The sequence below is a fragment of the Mirounga leonina genome, unplaced genomic scaffold, assembly GCF_011800145.1.
Source record: "Mirounga leonina isolate KUSES-001 unplaced genomic scaffold, KU_Mleo_1.0 Mir_201, whole genome shotgun sequence".
Classification (NCBI taxonomy): Eukaryota; Metazoa; Chordata; class Mammalia; order Carnivora; family Phocidae; genus Mirounga; species Mirounga leonina.
In genome coordinates, this window is record NW_023270504.1 from 18818000 (window position 1) to 18838059 (window position 20060).

General features: G+C 34.1%; 1 protein-coding gene across 6 annotated transcripts in view; it reads right to left on the reverse strand.

Annotated features, from left to right (window-relative positions):
* ATF7IP (activating transcription factor 7 interacting protein) overlaps window positions 1–20060 on the reverse strand; it is a 126045-nt gene that overhangs the window by 43347 nt on the left and 62638 nt on the right. For 5 of the 6 annotated variants that reach the window (XM_035028176.1, XM_035028174.1, XM_035028178.1 and 2 more), the window contains exons 3-6: window positions 17382–17468; window positions 15659–15804; window positions 13776–13913; window positions 3628–3693 (exon numbers count right to left, since the gene is read on the reverse strand). In XM_035028176.1, the coding sequence (XP_034884067.1) occupies window positions 3628–3693; window positions 13776–13913; window positions 15659–15804; window positions 17382–17468 (437 nt within the window). The remainder of the gene's footprint in view (window positions 1–3627; window positions 3694–13775; window positions 13914–15658; window positions 15805–17381; window positions 17469–20060) is intronic. The other variant, XM_035028175.1, reaches the window with a different exon arrangement.

The window sequence follows — 20060 nt, forward strand, 5'->3', positions numbered from 1 at the left end:
AGCATGGCCACTATCACAAAATAGAAAATAACAAGTGTTGGCAAGAATGTGAAGAAATTAGAACCCTGTGCGACCTCTTTAGAAAACAGTATGGAAACTCCTCAAAAAACTAAAACCAGAATTACCAAATGATCCAGCAATTTCACTTTTGGATAGATATCCAAAAGACTTGAAACCAGGATCTTAAAGAGTTCTCTGCACACAAATGTTCACTGTAGCATTATTCACAAAAGCCAGAACATGAAAGCAGCCCAAATATCCATCAATAAATGAATGAATGAAAATACAGTATATACTATATATATACATATATATGTACATATATATACATACATACAGTGGAATTATTCACCCTTGAAAAGGAAATCTTGTTACATGCTATAATACAGATGAACCAGTCATCAAAAACAAAAACAAAAAAACCAAACAAAACCCAAATACTATATGATTTTACTTACGAGATATCTAGAGTAGTCAAATCATAGAAACAAAAAGTAGCTGAGTGCTGAGGGGAGAGGAAATGGGAGATGTTCGATGGTAGTGGAGCTTCAGTTTTGCAAGATGAAAAACACCTAAAGATCTATTATGCAGTGTTAATATAGTTAATACTTCTGAATTGTGAAGTTAAAAATGATACATTTTAGGTTATGTGTTTGTAGCACAATTAAAACAATTTTAAGAATTTAATTTAAAAAATTAAAATGTAGAATGTAATCTAAAATTTTACTCAACTACATCATTGATTTTTCAGAAAAGCTAAGAAATATCTTTACATTTCTTTTATAGTAGGAACTAGAAAGGATATAAGTTAGAGGTATCAGTCATAAGGCAGTAACAGACTAGATTATAAATGTGGACTTAATGGCAAACTGCCTATGAGGGTTTTGTGCTCTCTTAAAAATTAAAATAGAAAATGTTTTAAGACAAACCTGCATGGTGGGGTTTGTTTTTAACTGGTTAATATCAGAGGATCAAGGAGCAAATCTAAATAGAAGAAAAGCATTATTATTGTTTCCTTATTTATTTTAATAAGGGGGGAGAACTAAAGTTTTAAACTTTCATTCTATATCTCTCCTGTTTTTAAAACCTAGCATGACACTGATGTAAAATTATATTGGATACTATAATTAAAGGGAATTAGGACATTAATGAACAAATTCTTGAGATTTCTAGAAATCTCTCTCACAAAAGAAAATATTAACAAGAATGGGTAGAAAGATGTCACAGTTTGGGCATGTAAAGGTGGCCTTACCCAAAAGCTAATTAAGGATGGAATAAAATTTGAAAGCTTGAAGACCACCTCAATATTTTTCTTCAAGCACCACATACCCTAATTGTTCAAATTAATCTTTTCTAATCTTTAGGAATTATACAGTATTTATTGTTTCCATAATACTTATAGCTATCCATAACAAACCCTTCAGGGATTGTACTATTTTCATCTTCATTCCTTAAAGTTTGTCTCTGTCTCTGTCACTTTTGAATAAATAAACAAGAACTAGAATTAGTTTTGAAAACAAAACAGACATACATAAACACTGGAAAGTATATGGTGGGGCAGCATGCTGCTTGGTTCAAACATAAGGATAAAAGTGGAAATTCACACTGTACAAAAACAAAGGAAAAATTGCAAAGCCCTTTCTTTGGTTCAAGCACAGCAAATAAAAAAGGTTTGCATCAGGGCACCTAGGTGGCTCAGCCGCTTAAGTGTCTGCCTTTGGCTCAGGTCATGATCCCAGTGTCCTAGGATCAAGCCCCACATCAGGCTCCCTGCTCTGCAGGGGAGCCTGCTTCTCCCTCTCCCGCTCCCCCTGCTTGTGCACTACTGTCTGTCAAATAAATAAATAAAAGCTTTAAAAAAAAAAGTTTACATCAATTTTCTAAGAAATAAAATACCACAATTTTTATATTACGACAAACAAATGGGGGCGGCTTGGGTGGCTCAGTTGTTAAGCATCTGCCTTCAGCTCAGGTCATGGTCCCAGGGTCCTGGGATCGAGTCCTGCATCAGGCTCCCTGCTAGGTGGAAAGCCTGCTTCTCCCTCTACCCACTCCCCCTGTTTGTGTTCCCTCTCTCGCTGTCTGTCAAATAAATAAATAAAATCTTAAAAAAAAAAAAAAAAAAACGAAGCTGAAAAAGTGTTCAGAATCAGGAAATTATATAATTGAAGAAGACTATAATAAAAAAATCTTTGGGAATGGCCAAAGGAAGGTTTGGTAAGATTAGTCTGTGTAGAACAAAGATAAAAACTATCAGTTGCAGGGAGCCTGGGTCCTGGGATCGAGCCCCACGTCAGGCTCCCCACTTGGCAGAGACCTGTTTCTCCCTCTCCCTCTGCCTGCTGCTATGCCTACTTGTGCTCTCTATCGCTCTGTCAAATAAATAAATAAAATCTTCAAAAAAAAACACCAAAAACCAAAAAAGCTATCAGTTGCTCATGAAAAGAGAGCAACCAGAGCTTTAAAAGTTAAGTAAAAACAATACAAAGATGGAGAACAGATTAGCAGTTGCCAGGGGATAGGAGTAGGTGGATATGGGGGGAAATAAGGTAGGTTTAAACTGTAAAAAGGCAGCACTGAGGGAGTCCCTTCATAGTAATGAAATGGAACAGTTCTAGATTTTGAATGTGGTAGAGGTTACATAAATCCATACATGGGATCAAATTGCATAGAACTGCGCATGTGTGCACACACATATACACATAATGAATTCATATAAAATCTGGTGAGAAATGGTAAGGTCTACAGCCTACTTAACAGAATTTATCAGTATCTTGATTTTAATACTGTACGGCAGTTATGTAAGATTTCACCACTGGGGAAAGGTAGGTGAAAAGTTCACCGGAGTCTATGTACTACTGTTGCAACTTCCTGTACATTTATAATTATTTCAAAATAACTTTATTTAAAGTCAAGTAAAGAAGATGTCAAAATGAATGAAAACAGAAAAATCCAATGGTAATAATGATTACTACTGAAATAATTGTTACTGGCAATTAGTAAGTGCCAGACAATGGAGCTCTCAAGACAAAGAAATGTAACTTGCCCAAATAGAAAAAAAGTCAAGAGGAAATGAAAGAAATTAAACTAAAAACTATAATGCAATATACAAGTGCTATATTAAAAATATGTATTCAAAGTAACTAAGGAAACAACAAAAGCAAAAGGTAGACTATACATTGTAGTTTATGTTATGCTACAATGTTCGGACTTAATTATATCGGGGAAGCAAAGAAGAGAAGAGGGCTACTCCAGGGAATGGAACACTAACATACTTTGGAGGAAATAAGAGACTAGACTAAGACACTGGCAAGAATTTAAAAAGAAAAAAACATGGTAAGACAAATCCCAAAAAGGTAATTTTAAAAATGAAATGAAAATATAACTTCCAGAATGCCATAAAATAGATTAATATAAGTATTGATATATGGAAAACAGTAACTGAGGATTAGAAAAGGGTTAATAATTAATTCTAAAGCTGCAGCTCCAGAAAGAACACAGAAGAAGTACACAGTATGAAAGCAAATTTCAGACCTGTAATAAAGGAAGACTTTCTTCCTAACTCACCACTTCCTAAGATTACCACCTAGAGCTAAATATTAATTATGCAAGAATAGAAATCCTTACTTCTTGTCTTTTCTTAAGATCTTCTTTGGCTGCTCCAAAGCGTTTGGTTAACCTGGCTATCTTGGCCTAAAAAAAAAAAAAAGAAAGCAAAAATGAAACAGAAATCAAGTAACATTATGGTATTAAAAAGGAACTCACGCATATATTACAAGAAACCCACAAATAAAAGGACCCTGAGATCACCAACAGCAAAGAAAATAAGGCAAGCTGATCATAAAATATATATTTGGAAAATACAGAAAATCATAATGAAAACTAAAATGACCTTTGAACTCAATACCCAGAGGTAAAGACTCTTAATTTTAGAAGGTTAGTTTTTTCCCTCCTAGAATTCACAGACCAAGACATTTCTGGGTATGTATAACTGTGGGGATTTTTGTTGTTATTTTTTAATATGTTGTAACCACACAATTTTCTGAGAATTCTGAACTAAACGCATCTGTAAGTCATAAAAGATCCAATGCCATGGCTTATGGATATATGTATAATATACTGAATCATTATTTATAAACTGTTTCCCAGTGGAAATGTTCAGTGTTTCTCAATGTACTGCTATAGCCAAATAATGCAATTAACAATATTGTTCTTTCAGATTATTTCCTTGGGTAGCACTCACATAGATGTAACTTCTAAGACAGAATATATTTTTAAAGCTCTTGTCTAAATGGTTCTTATCTAAATTATCTAATAATTATCAAATATCTAAATGACAATTTTTCAGAAAGGCTTTGCTAATTTGTACATTCAACATCAGTGTATATGTGTGCTCATTTAATATTACTCTTTAAAACATTTACTTTCATATTATGTTAATTTTAATAATCTGTCAAAATGTTACCTTGCTATTAACATTTCAGTGAAATTATTTTATTAATCATTTGTACTGCTATATAAACTGATTAATCACATATTTGCCCAAATACATAGTCACAGAAACTTTAAGGAAAAAAAAAACAGAAAAGAAAAAAAAAGATCTCATTACTACATGATTTATTTTGTATTTAAGTCTTTTACTAAAGTACAGATGTAATACTCAACTGTTTTTGTTGCTGTTAACTGCTGCTGCCAGTCTTAAGTTTTTGTTTTTATTTATTTTTTTGAGAGAGAGAGAGAGAGCATGAGCACATGTGCAAGCAGAGGGAGGAGTAGAGGGAAAAAACGAACTCCCCGCTGAGTGCAAATCCTGACACTGGGGCTGGATCTCACAACTCTGAGATCATGACCTGAGCTGAAATCAAGACTGAGCCACCCAGGCACCCCACTGCTGCTGCCATTTTATGTTAAATATATTTTCAAGAAATTTAAATTAAACTTCTGAGCGTGTTCAGGAGGCCCACCTAAGGAGGAATTCCTTATATAATATATAATAAAATATATTATATAAAAATATATATATATAAAATAAAATAAATAATAAAAATTATTTTATCCAGTATAAGCGTATCTACAAAGAAAATGGTATTATTTACTTTTAAAGTTTCTTTCAGAAAGTAGTCACTTCTGAAGGAGACCCGAAACCTAACAAAGTATTTAAGTCCACTGACAGAGCCTATGCAATCAATCACATATGACCCTGAGGATGAAGATTTTCCTTAGGACTTGAGTATTTATGCATATTTATTAATACCAAAGACATAGAGCATAATTTTATATTCGTAATATGGATTTACCTTCCTGTGATTAAAATATTTCAAATAATTTTTTTCAAGAAAGCTATATTCTGTACCACAATTTATGCAAGAATGTCTTTCATTCTTGAGTCTATCTGGTGGGTATTCTGTAAGTTGCATAGTTTGTAGAGTATTATTATACTACTTTTACTTAAATTAAAAAATCATTTTGTATATGATGTATATGGGGAAAGGTCTAGAAGGAATAAATACCAAAGTTAAAAAGTGGTTACTTCTAGAGGCTAGAACTGGCAGGAAGTGAGGGAGAATGTAAAGAGGACTTCACTTTCAAGTCATACGCAGCTGTAATATTTAAATGCTTTTTAAAAAGAATTTTATCACTTAAAAAATTAAACTATTAGCAGAGAAATAAAATCAAAATCTGGACACTGACTCACTGTCTGCCATTTAATATTATTTTTAAAAAAAGAAATCAAGACCAGCTTTTTTGTTATTTTAATCTAGGAAATTGTGCAATTTTTTAAAATTATAATTCAAAATATCTGTCAATAATGTGTCTAAGATTAGGTCTCTTTTGGGAAGTATTACATGAGATTTTTAAGAAACTATATAAACAAGTCACTTTTTTAGTCTAGGAAAGTCATATTCTATTATTATGTCTTTACTACTTTTATTTCATTTTGCTCTTTGTTTCTTCCTTAGGCATATCTAACATTTCTTGTATAATGGCATAAGGGTAGCTATTTAAATAGAAGTCACATAAATTGTTGAGATTCGGACACACTGAGCCTTATTTAGCAAGCTAGGCAAACCAGGGATTTCCTTGCTCATGTACCAAGGAACCTCTTAGGAAATAATCATCTGAGAAAAGAGCTAATCACGTATCAAGTCTCACTTAAAATATTAGCATTCAAAAAAAGCTACTGAATAAATGGACACATATATCCGTTACTCAAAACTGTCTCTTGGAGTAGGCAGCCACAGATTTACTTGTTGGGGGGGTGGCTATTTTCAGTTAAAACTACTTAGGACAGCATTTTATAAATTATAACCAATGAAATATTGTATTCCAGGGTGTGTTGATAGCTTTTCCATTTCCATAAAAAAATCCACTTGAAATTTTGAGTATTCTGAATCTGTACAATGATTTGAAAGGAATCAAGGCTTCCTATCTAGGAACATGTTACATTTACAGTTGAACCTGTTGACTCAGATTTTCTTTTTCTGTCCTTTTTCTTCACAATGGTCTTGAAATTTTCTTTTTGGTTTATTCTTAACTACTTATTCATTTTTAAATATCTACCAAATGTACAACCTTTATCTCATATTTTCTTATTGTTTATTGTTGATATATAGAAAAACCAGTAGAAAGTTCTTCCTCAATCAGGCAGTTTCTAAATTTACTACTTTTTCAACAGTTTGCCAAGTTAATTCTATTGTGTTCCCAATCATTACTCTTAATTTCTTTTTCCTGTCATTATTTTATTGCTAAGACTGCCATCAAAACTCTAAATAGCAGCATAGATAATAGACATCTTTGTCCTAGTCTCAACTTCAATAGAAATACTTCCATGATCCACTAGTAAATATGATATGGGTTATAATCTGAACAGAGTTCCTTATAATTTTAGGCTTTCTACTTCCTTACTAAATAAAATGGACATAATAGGTATAAGGTTGTATATAATAATGTCCTCTTACTTAAAGAATCTCCTCTGGATCTGTCTCCTTTTTGAATCCTTATGTAGCTTATTTGTACTCGTTATTTATAAATAAAAAATTAATCTATTTTTAAAGTCTTCACAAAAGAATAAGGTTTTGTCTTCATTGCTCAATATTCAAAAAGGGTTGGGTTTTTTACATTTATTAATTTATTAACTCTTTCTGCCTTCTGGGAGTTTAGTCTGTAATTGTTTTTTCCTAGCACAGGACATGAACACATAATGTTCTGTTTTCCTGTTCAGTAGTAATGAATTTAAAATTGTAAAATTCCCTTTGAATACTGCTGTGTCTTTCACTTACAGGTTTCGATATGTAGTACTTTAATTACATTTCTGATCTAAAGAGTGGAGAATTGGGGCGCCTGGGTGGCTCAGTTGGTTAAGCAACTGCCTTTGGCTCAGGTCATGATCCTGGAGTCCCAGGGTCGAATCCCATATCGGGCTCCCTGCTGAGCAGGGAGTCTACCTCTCCCTCTGACCCTCCCCCTTCTCGCGCTCTCTCTCAAATAAATAAAATCTTAAAAAAAAAAAAAAGAGCGGAGAATTTCCATTTTTACTTCCTCTTTGCAATTATCTGGAAGTATGTTTGGCGGGTGGTTATGGTCTGGGAGGGATAGAAAAGCTAAATATTTGTTGATAATTTCTCTTTTTATTACACATTTGCTACTGACTCCACAGCAAATGACAACCATCTGCATTTTAAGATGTTCTTCTAAGTTACTATAATGCTCATCTTGACAGAGCATCAAAGATATATAAATCTAAAAATTATACGACATTTTACACTTAAAAAATAATTAAAATCGGGGTGCCTGGGCAGCTCAGTTCGTTAAGCGGCTGCCTTCAGCTCAGGTCATGATCCCAGGGTCCTGGGATCGAGCCCCACATCGGGCTCCCTGCTCAGCAGGAAGCCTGCTTCTCATTCTCCCACTCCCCCTGCTCGTGTTCCCTCTCTCGCTGTGTCTCTCTCTGTCAAATAAATAAATAAATAAAATCTTTAAAAAGATAATAATAATAATTAAAATCAAGGAAATAACTGTTGAGATTTACTTTACCATTTGACATCTCTGAAAAAGCAAAAATACACAAAACTTTTTCATGATTCAGGAAGCAACCAATCCCTCAGGCACCTGGGTGGCTCAGTCGGTTAAGCATCTGCCTTCAGCTCAGGTCATGATCCGGGGATCCCTGGATATCGGAGGTCCCTGGATATCGCACTCCCTGCTCAGCAGAGAATCTGCTTCCCCTCTCCATCTGCCCCTCCCCCCACTCTCTCTTTCTCTGTCAATTAAATAAAAAATCTTAAAAAAAAAAAAAGCAACAACCCTAAAAAAATATACAAGATATCCCAATGCTGAAAATTATTTTCAGCTCTTATAAAATATGTTTAGGACACAGAAAAGGATTTAATAATTTAAAATAGGCTTTAGTAAAAGGATGTGGACAAAAGTCATATCACACAACAAACCAATTATTAAAACCTTAAAAATTATTTTAAATAATCCCAAAGTAGCCCATTTTTAAAAATATATAAGAATGACAATATGAAAATCAATAAAAATCTGCTTTCCTATATCTAGAGAAATTTATATCTTAAAAATTTTAGCAGAAAAGAGAACTTCATGAACTTTCCTCTCAAGTCTACATGAACGTTCCTCTAAAGTCTACATGACTCAATTCTATTCTCTCACCAAATTTTTCAATGTATAGTAAATTTTTATACTACTGCAAAAGGATCATGAGTCTCTTAAAAGTATTTTTTGTAATAACTGCTGTGTTTAAAAAAAGAAGGCACTAATATTAAAATTTGTTATATTAATTTATTCCTTACAGCAAAATATCTGAACCCAATTTATGTATTTGTTTTTAAATGTTTTAACTTTGAATTTTATTGAACTCAATATTAGATTTTGCCAAAGTCAGTCAGATATAATAAATGAATATATATATGCTAATTAGGGATATGTACTCATCAACTGCTATGGAATGAGCTATAGAAAATATATATGGTAGTATTTCCAAACCATTTGTTGTCAGCTGTAACTACAAAACAGTAAATAATTCAGCAAAGTATGTAATTATTTGCGGAACTATGTGATATATATGCTTTAAATACTGGGGAACTCGAAAGTAATTATAATAAAGATACTGGAACAGAGTGGTATCACCAAAAATGGCTGAGTAGGGAACTTCAGGGTTCAGTCCCTTCCCAAAAGCAACTAATGAGCTGACATGCACTGTTAGAATCAACTTTTGCACAACTCTGGAATCTATTCAAAAACTCTGAACAGGGGCACCTGGGTGGTTCAGTCATTAAGCGTCTGCCTTCGGCTCAGGTCATGATCCCGGGGTGCTGGGATCGAGCCCCGCATCGGGCTCCCTGCTCATGGGAAGCCTGCTTCTCCCTCTCCCACTCTCCCTGCTTGTGTTCCCTTTCTCGCTGTGTCTCTCTCTGTCAAATAAATAAATAAAATCTTAAAAAAAAAAAAAAAAAACAACCTCAGAACAGTGGGGTATGTGGGTGGCTCAGTTGTTGTCCAACTCCTAATCTCAGCTCACATCTTGTTCTCAGGGTTATGAGTTCAAGCCCCATGATGGGCTCTACACTGGGTGTGTAGCCTAATTAAAAAAACTCAGAACAGCCAACGGAAGACTTAGGGAAGAATAAAGCTGCTACTTTGCAGTAAGCGAGCACTATGGTCTTTTAGGTTGTCCATTCATTATTCCCCACACCCAGATCAGCAGTGGCTGTGAAAATGACAGTTAGAATGCCTGGTATAGGCTTCTAGTGCCACAGGAAGCATATGGACCTTATTTTCACTGGCAACTTAAGGATCAGCACACAGGCCAGCCTTTGTTTCACACAACTCAAGTAATTCCAAGGCTGGGGTAGCATCACAGACTGCTTTTCCTAAAAAGATTTGAAGGCACAGGTATTGGCACAGCAGTCTGGGGTAAAGAACTACAATTTGGACAGGCAATAAATAGAAAAGCCTGGGTAAGAAAAGGTTGGGAAAGGTGACACATGACATAAAAGGGACTCTAAAAGCTCTTGAATTGAGAAAACTATGCAAATGCCCAGGAAAAAAAAAAAAAAAAAAAGCACAAAATGGCCTGAAAAGACCCTAAGCTCTCATTTATGCAAGCAGGAAGTAAAGGATAAGGCAAGTTGGATAGGGCAAGTTGTAAATGGCCTGGTTAATAAGCACTGAAGGAGTGCCCCAACAGAGCCAATCTGCAAAGATTAGGAGAGTATTTTTTTCTTTCTTCCTTTTTTTTTTTTTTGTGCTCCATTTAACTGTCAGAACATCACCTGACCACTAAGCTAATGAAACACAAACTTCAGTGGCCACACACAACAAAGAATCTCTACTTTCCAAAAACAGTTTAGAAGTCATCAAATCAACAAACAACAAACCACAACAAGAAACATCAACAAGCTCTGGGTAGTGGGGAATAAATCTGATTCCCAGAACTGCCACATTATAATATTCAAAATACTCAAATTTCAACAACAAAAAATTAGGAGGCATATAAAGAAACAATAAATAATTAAGTATGGGCCATTCACAGAAAGAAAATAATGAAAAGAAAGATAGCAAAGGTATTGGACTTACTAGACAAAGACTTTAAATAAATGGATTAAAAATCTGTTCCTAGAGCTAAAACAATGGAAAAGAACTCACACACACACACACACACACACACACACACACACGAAACTGGAAAACAATGTCTCACCAAACAGAATATCAGAGATAGAAGTTGTGTAAAGAAAACACAGAAAATCTAGAGCAGAAAGTATAATAATTGAAATAAAAAATTCAGCAGCAGGGCACCTGGCTGGCTCAGTGGTTAAACATCAGACTCTTGATTTTGGCTCAGGTCATGATCTCAGGATTGTGAGATTGAGTCCTGTATGAGGTTTTGTACTGGGCATGGGCCAGCTTAAGTCTCTCTCCCCCTCTCCCACAGCACCTCCCCCACCTCTCTTAAAAAAAAAAAAAAAAGTTATACATGGATTTTTGACTACACCAGGGGAGGGGATCAGCACCCAACCCCCGCATTATTCAAGGGTCAATCATTTATATAACACAGGCCCATTATATTATATATTATATAGCTATATATACTTTAGTTTTTTCCTTAGTGATTACTCTGCAAATTACACTTAACATCTTGAATACCTACTTATTTTCACTGTACTTTACAAATACTTTCAATAGCATACAAATATAATTATTACTTAGCCATAAAAAGGAATGCAGTACTGATACATGCTACGTTGTGTATGAATCTTGAAAATGTTATGCCAAGAGAAAGAAGCCAAACACAAAAAGTCACATATTGTAGGATTCTGTCCAAAAGAAATATGCAGAATAGGTAAATCAACAGAGACAGAAGGCAGATTAGCAGTTGCCAAGGACTAGGGGAAAGGAAAATGGGGAGTGACTATTTAATGGACATAGGTTTTCTTTTGGGTTCATGAAAATGTTTTGGAACTGGATAGAGATGACAGTCACACAATGTGAATGAACTAAATGCCACTGAATTGTAAACTAAACAGTTATTTTGTTATCTGAATTTTACTTCCATAAAATACTAAATATCAGAACAACACAGAAAGAGACAGGGACTAAACTGAGCTTAGTAAAACTTAAATAGCATGGTAAGGGCAGATCATTATAGGTAACTGAATGGGAGAAATAGTATGAAGTTGAAAGCCTAAAATAAAAATACTATGAACATTGATACTCTGAAGGACAGTGTAGCAAGTAGCAGGTATTAGGAAAAGTGGATCAAAAACTAGGAGATCCAGAAATTAAAAATAAAAAATGAATAATGGCACTTGGTTGAGGAATCTGGACTATATGGAGGAGAATGAAACAAACAGTATTTTAGAAAGATGAGTACAATGGTTGGGAAGGACCAGCAAGAATTTAAAAAGTAGAACCAGAGTAATCACGTAAAAGGCTATTGCTATAATCAAGGAATTAGAAAAAGAAAATATATTTACAGTACTGTACCTACTGAAAAAAATCCACATGTAAGCAGACCTGTGCCTTGCGAAAAGTAAGAAGAAGCAAAAGATAGACTTTAATAAGAAATAAAACAGTTATAATTTGGCAACCCACTGTATATGTGAAATGATTGAGAGAAATCAATTTCCAAGAACTCAAAAACTATCAATGAGAAGAAAAATGGGAAGATAGTGCTTAAAGATTTTTCTAAGAATTCAAGAATTACAAGTAAGAGGAACAATGGCATGGGGGATTTATTTGTGAAGAAGAGACTGGATTGGCATTTAAAGGATTCAGATTCTGAGGCTACCAATAAATATATCAAAGTGAAATATCAAAGTAAAAAGTTTATTAAGTGTTAAGAGATTTGGACTTGCATGTTACATGAGAATATGGAAGTCAAAGTCTCAGATTTTCAAAACACAAAATGAGAAACAATTAATGAAATCACTTTTTAACTCATCAAGCATTTTAAAATTCTAATTCAAAATTCTTAACAGTATTAGTAAAATAAAGTTTAATAATTAAACAACACTATCACTATTAGAAAGACCTGCTAAAGGTAAAAAAGAGGACTAGTAATGTCCTAAATGGTACATTACAAAATAACTACAAAGATATTATTTAGATTATTATTAAAAAAGTCTCACTTCAAACAAAATTAACAATATGAAACCAAGAAAATAACTTCTAGGCTAAGAAATATATAAATTCTAGTCACTTTTGGTTGCAATTTGCTTTATAACTAGAAAACAGTGAGACCTTATTTTCATGGACCACTTTTCCCTCATTTGTAAAGTAAGGCTCTATAAGTGGTTTGCAAACTCAGCAGACTAGGCTCATATTTCAGGTAGCCTAATAGAAACCACACATTTACTTATGACAGAATGAATGTACTGATAAAAATTTCCAGTTTCTTAGCCTTGGAATAAAATGATTTACTACAGCGTGTTATCATGCATTCATTTCAGTCATTTAGAAGCTCTGGCACTATATGTGTATGTATAATTATATTTAACAAAAAATGAAATGTAGTGATTATTAACAAATACAAATTAACAAACTAGTATCTTCACATCATAAGATCCACAGCAGGAAGTGGGTTAATATAAAAAGAATCACTTATAATAAATATTTGGTACTTATGACATGCTAGAAAATACCAGCCTTTCTTCAGTTGACTAAGGCTCTATTACGGGCTGAACTATATGAAAAGTTCATATATTGAAGTCTGAACCCCAAGTATTCTCAGAATGTGATTCAATTTGGAAATAGTGTCTTTACAAATGTAATTAGTTAAGATGAGGTTATACTGGAGTAGGGTGGGCCCCAATCCAGTATCACTGGTATCTTTGTAAAAAGGGGAAATCTGGGCGTGCGCGCGCGCACACACACACGTATAGTGCCATATGAAGACAAAGCAGTAGATGCTTCCACAAGACAAGGAATGGCCAAGACTGTCAGCAAACCATCAGAAGCTAGAGGAGACACATGGGAAAGTTTCCTTCTTACAGACTTCAAATAGAACCAATCCTTCCAACACCTTCGTCTTAGACTTTTAGCCTCCAGAACTATGAGACAGTACTTCCCTGTTGTTTAAGCTACCAGTTTATGGTACTTTTTTTATGACAGCCCTAGCAAACTAATCGTGACTCCTTCTACTTCTAATATTTATAAGTTAAATGTAATTTATTATCAACTTTGAAAATGTATCCCCAAAAATAAGTAATAAAAATAATGACACATGGGTATATAATTCAAATCAGTATACGAACCTGTAGTTCAGTAATAACTGTTTTATGCCTCTTGTTACATTCAATCTTTTCCACTCGTGTTTTCAATTCTGCCAAAGTCTTATCAAATACAGCACATTGTAGTGCACACAATTTTTCTTCCAGCAACCACTGTACAACCTAAGGAGATATATATTTCTTTGTTACAGTCAAAGAAGGCATTTCAGCAAGCAGCAAAGAGTAAATATTCTTAAGGACTAATAAGACAGTACCAATATATTGATTAGTTTAATGAGAAAACAAGCTGGCATTCATAACACAGTATCTGCTGAAAGCCTCTACTTCTACATATATGTCTACTATGATAGAATTATACTAAAAACAGAAAATTTCATAAATAATTTTATATTCAAGTTTTTTTTGTTTTTTTGTTTTTTTTTTTAAAGATTTTATTTATTTATTTGACAGAGAGAGACACAGCAAGAGAGGGAACACAAGCAGGGGGAGTGGGAGAGGGAGAAGCAGACTCCCCACTGAGCAGGGAGCCCGATGCGGGGCTCGATCCCAGGATCCTGGGATCATGACCAGAGCCGAAGGCAGACGCTTAACGACTGAGCCACTCAGGCGCCCCTATATTCAAGTTTTAATATTTATTTCTCATACCTTCTACTGTGATTCAAAGGAAACCAGTTAAAGGATCAGTTTTTAAAATTTCTAATCTGTTGCAAATGATATTTTTGTGAGACACTAAGAATATCACTGCACTATGAAATTTCTATAAAATACTTCTAAATGCCGGGGCGCCTGGGTGGCTCAGTCGTTAAGCGTCTGCCTTTGGCTCAGGTCATGATCCCAGCCAGGGTCCTGAGATAGAGCCCCGTATCGGGCTCCCTGCTCCACAGGAAGCCTGCTTTTCCCTCTCCATTCCCCCTGCCTGTATTCCCTCTCGCTGTGTCTGTCTCTGTCAAATAAATAAATAAAATCTTAAAAAAAAAACAAAACTCTAAATGCCTACTTACAATTTACATTATTTATCTTATTATGGATCTATAACAAATAGAATACATGGTACATGTCCACAGTCCATACCTGAGTAACACTGTTCCAGAGGAATACATTCTGAGTACACATAGGAGTTAAAAAACTCACATACCTATCTTCATATTTATAACAGCTCTATAAAAAGGACTAAATAAACATTATTACCTCCATATGACAAGTAAAAAAGGCTGGGAAAGAAAAATGACACTTTTTTATTGCCTAATTAATTGCCTTTTTCTAATGTATTTATACTGTATCTTAGTGAATAATCTAAAACCTAGATTATTTATAATTTCATTATTAAATCTATAAGACCTTAAAAAATTAATTTCACTCGCCTTTCATATTCCTCTTAAAAAGGCATCTGCCATACACATCTGTTAACACATTTTGAAAAATATATTAAGTACTACATATTTTCAATATTTCTAACTCTAATAGACATAGGCAGATGTTACCAAAGTCTGTATTTTAAATACTCCCCTTCCCTAGTCATCCTAAAGCCCTGTCCCTACTATTTTTAATAGTAAGCCTAAACAACATAACAAAGATTTACAATGTAGGAACTTACAATCATGAAACCAGCTTATAATAAAGATTAAAATGTTAACATATTAAAAAAAAGTTAAAATACAAGACTCTAATATTTCCATGGAATAAAGTTCAATATAAAAGAAAAAATAAAATCTGAAAACTCTTTTAAAAAGAATCAGAAAGTTCTAAAAATTAAATTATTAAGAATAATAAGCTCACCCACTTCCTTCAAGTTCTCTCTATGAAAAACCTAAATATGTCAGTAAAATATAGAATAATGTCAAAACCTAGAAGAACAAAGATGGTCAGTTTTTTATTTAATATGGTTTTTAACTTATAATTTGTAACACCTTTTGTAGCTTCTGGTTAATATCTCCTTTGGCTGTAATCTTCACTTGAAATTCTGCTTCATATTCTTCTTCCATATATCGACGACGTTTGGACTGTACATTGTCCATATCCTCTGATTTAGAACGTTTTCTTCTGGAAAATTCACCTGAGGACAAAAAGAATAATGATTAGTCAGGTTTTTATCACAGACCCTAATGCCTGTGTTCCATTCTCAGCAAAATATTATTCCTAGCTATCCAATATCATTCTCAATCAGTTATTTAATGAATGTTTTTGAGATTAGAAAAATGGATAGGTAGCTTTTAAACTTTAATCTTGAAATGATTTTCAAATGCTAAACAAGAACTCCCTCATGGCTAAGCAATGTATAATGTGCACATAAAACATTCTTTCCTTGAAATCATATTAAGATGGAGAATCACCTAAAATATGAATATGAGATGAGAAGAGATCATCTCATGTTCATTCCCTTTGCTAAATTTTATAGTGCATATGAATCCTCTGACAAAATATAATATTCATTCTCATGTCACAGATATCTAACAACTGTACATAGTTTTAATTAATTCTTCCTCTAAATACATTTTTTTCAGAATTTAGAAAAAAGTCTTAATCATTAGCCTTAGGAAAATAACATAAGACTAGTTATTCTTTTTTTTTTTAAGAAAAGATTTATTTATTTGGGAGAGAGAAAAACTCACGAGTCTGCACAGGGGAGGGGCGGAGGGAGAGTAAGAAAATCTCATGACAACTCCCCGCTGAGCTCAGAGCCCGACATAGGGCTCTATCCCAAAACCCTTGGATTATGACCCTCAAACTAGGACTGGAGCCAAAATCACAAGTCAGATACTTCACTGATTGAGCCACCCAGGCACCCAAGGCTAGTTTTTCTTAACATATCCTAATGAATTTCAAATAAAAATAATAAAATTTATGTCATTATAAAAGTAAATTTGGTAAAGATATTCAAAGATCTTCACTTAGAAAATTTGTATTTCAAATACTGGTAACATTCATGAGATTATAAGCAAATTTTATCTGGTTTCTTTTTCAATATATAAAATGTAAAAATACTAAAATCTCCACTTATTAAAGGGAAACTGTCCTTATGTAACCATAAGTATCCCTCTTTGCTTTTCTCTATACCCATATATCTATGTGCCTACTTTTAAAATCCAGTTCTACTCCATGACTTCTCTTATAATCATGACTTATAGTTATACATGGAAACCAGAATGACAAGGAGAGATACAGAACCTAGGTTTCCTGACTTCTAGTCCAATGATAATCTTATAAACCTAACAACACCCAGGCCCATCAAGTCCCCTTTCCCATGAAGCTTAGGAACCTAAGGAGACAGACACGTAATTTTCATTAACTTATATCACCCCCGACAAAATTCTTATAGCACCATGCTCTCAACATAAATCGAAAACCATTTATTTCAAGACATTCAGACAGTACCTTATTAAATATTAAGCATAAATCTTTCTTATAAAACAATGAAAAGTATAAATAAACAAAATAAAATACTGAAGTATATGAAATAATACTTTCAAAAATCCTTAGGTTAGTTATCAACAAAATGATTTAACTGTGTTTTACATAAACTGCAAAATTTTAAAATCATCTCAGGAAAGGAAATATATTTCACAGCCTTAAAAGAATAAACAATGAATAACTATTTTTCTAAACTAGTTCAGGTTTTTTGTACATGCTTACTTTTCTCAGAAGGTCTTTCATCATCTTCATTTACTACTTGCTCTTCTTCCTCAGGTTTGCTATCCTTTTCATGAGTTTCTACTTCTGCTGTAACAAAGAAAAGGAAATCTTACTTCCATCAGAATTCACTGCAGTTCATTATAATTTACAATTCTGGTGTTAACAATCCAGTGAATAAACTTTTATAAAATCAGTCCCAAAACGTGAAATTTTAGGAATAAAAAGGGAACATAGCATGGACTGGTAGAAATGAATGACCAAATCCACTTTCAAATGTTCCTCCAAATTCATAAAAAGCTCTTAAACATGGAAAAAAATTAATAGTATAAATTTTAAAACAAAGAATCTTACTTAGTAATTTACTGCCAACAGTAGATTAATAAAACCTATTGTAAAACATTTGCATTCCATTACATTCAATTATTAAAACTAAAATACTGGGGTGCCTGGGTGGCTCAGTCGTTAAGCATCTGCCTTCAGCTCAGGTCATAATCCCGGGGTCCTGGGATCGAGTCCCGCATCCAGCTCCTTGCTCAGCGAGGAGCCTGCTTCTCCCTCTACCTGCAGCTCCCCCTGCTTGTGCTCTCTCTCTCTGACAAATAAATAAATAAAATCTTAAAAAAAAAAACCAAAAAACCTAAAATACTGTAGTGGTTTTGACAATTACAAAAAAAAATTACAAAGTACTGCCAAATTTGAAACATCTAACATTTTAGCCACATTAAATCATTATGTTACTTTAATGGTTATGAGATAGTTCATAACATAGAAATGTAAAAACTATCATAAAGATAACAAAAGTTTAACTTAATAGTTAACTGATGCCAGTGCCAACAAGAGTTAAGCGCATGACATACATTACTTTATATCCTTAGCATAATCCTACACTATAAACATTATTTCTGCCATCACATACATGAGGAAAGTCCAATGTTCAAAAACATTTAAGTAATTTTCACAAGGCATATAAAATATAACAGAGTGCTACCAAAAAAATACTGCTAAAAATGTCTATATAATTGCATTGTTACAATAAATAAAACCCCACATGTACCAGAATAGTCAATCTATTACCTCCTCAACTAACCTAATCATTAACTGGGGGAGAAGAACAAATCACTAGTATGTTTGGGCTTCTATTTTTTCCCCTTACATCACTGCAACTGGCTCCCCAGGGGTTTCAATAAGACATGCTGTTTCATTATATTCTACAACCAAAATTAAATACATAATCACAAGGAATAAACATTATATAAAGATTTTGATATGGCATTTCTTCTCCAAACAACAAGGTTTAATCCCAACAGCCCTGATGGTAGAAGTCAAGGCTAAAATAACTGGAAAGACCTTTTAGGTGAAAACAGGCAGATTACCAGGCTCATTGATGAAACTATTAAGGTTCTTAAAAATATTTTCAGGACACCTGGGTGGCTCAGTCGTTAAGCATCTGCCTTTGGGGGCTTAAGTCATGATCCCAAGGTCCTGGGATCAAGCCCCGCATTGGGCTCCCTGCTCGGCCAGGAGCCTGCTTCTCCCTCTCCCGCTCCCTCTGCTTGTGTTCCCTCTCTAGCTGTCTCTCTCCCTGTGTCAAATAGATAAATAAAATCTTTAAAAAAAATTTTTTTTTCTTTACACTAAGGTAAAACAATAAAGCTGTAAAACATGACAACAGTCAAAACAAAACAGCACATAAAGATTACTAAAACTTTTTTTTTTTAAGTTAGCTCCACGCCCAATGTGGGGCTTGAAACTCATGAGATCAGAAGTTCACATGCTCTACAGACTAAGCCAGCCAGGCACCCCTACTAAAACTATTTTTAAGCTTTAAAATAAAGAAGTATTAAAAATAAATAAAAATAAATGAGTATCAGAAAATTAACTTTCCATTTACTATGCTCATTAGAAATATTTTAAGATTCCATCCCTCAACTTCAGTTTCAATGAAATGAAAATGTTTTGCTCCCTTGTAGATCACAAACTTATTACAAACCATTTTTTTCTATAGTTTTTTTTTTTTTTAAGATTTTATTTATTTGACAGAAAGAGACACAGAGAGAGAGGGAACACAAGCAGGGGGAGTGGAAGAGGGAAAAGCAGACTTCCCGCTGAGCAGGGAGCCCGATGCGGGGCTCGATCCCAGGACCCCGGGATCATGACCTGAGCCGAAGGCAGACACTTAACGACTGAGCCACCTAGGCGCCCCTCTACATATAGTTTTATAAATCCTCCTGATTTGGGGGCGCCTGGGTGGCTCAGTTGGTTAAGCAACTGCCTTCGGCTCAGGTCATGATCCTGGAGTCCCGGGATCGAGTCCCGCATCGGGCTCCCTGCTCGGCAGGGAGTCTGCTTCTCCCTCTGACCCTCCCCCCTCTCATGTGCTTTCTCTCATTCTCACTCTCTCAAATAAATAAATAAATCTTTAAAAAAAATAAAAATAAAAAAATAAAAAAATAAATCCTCCTGATTTTAATACTGAGGGTGGTGACTCCTGAGTTTCCTAGTCCCCAGAGTCTCCAGAGTCATAGAATAACTGGGTTGCTTGAGATGAAGGTTTAATAGTCTTTATTTGGCAAATTATGATACCACCCAAAGAACAAAATTAGCTATGGCTCCATAATACAACAGAGCAACTGGCCTGCCAATTTGGTTTGAGCTCTCTCTTTTACGCATATGTTAGCT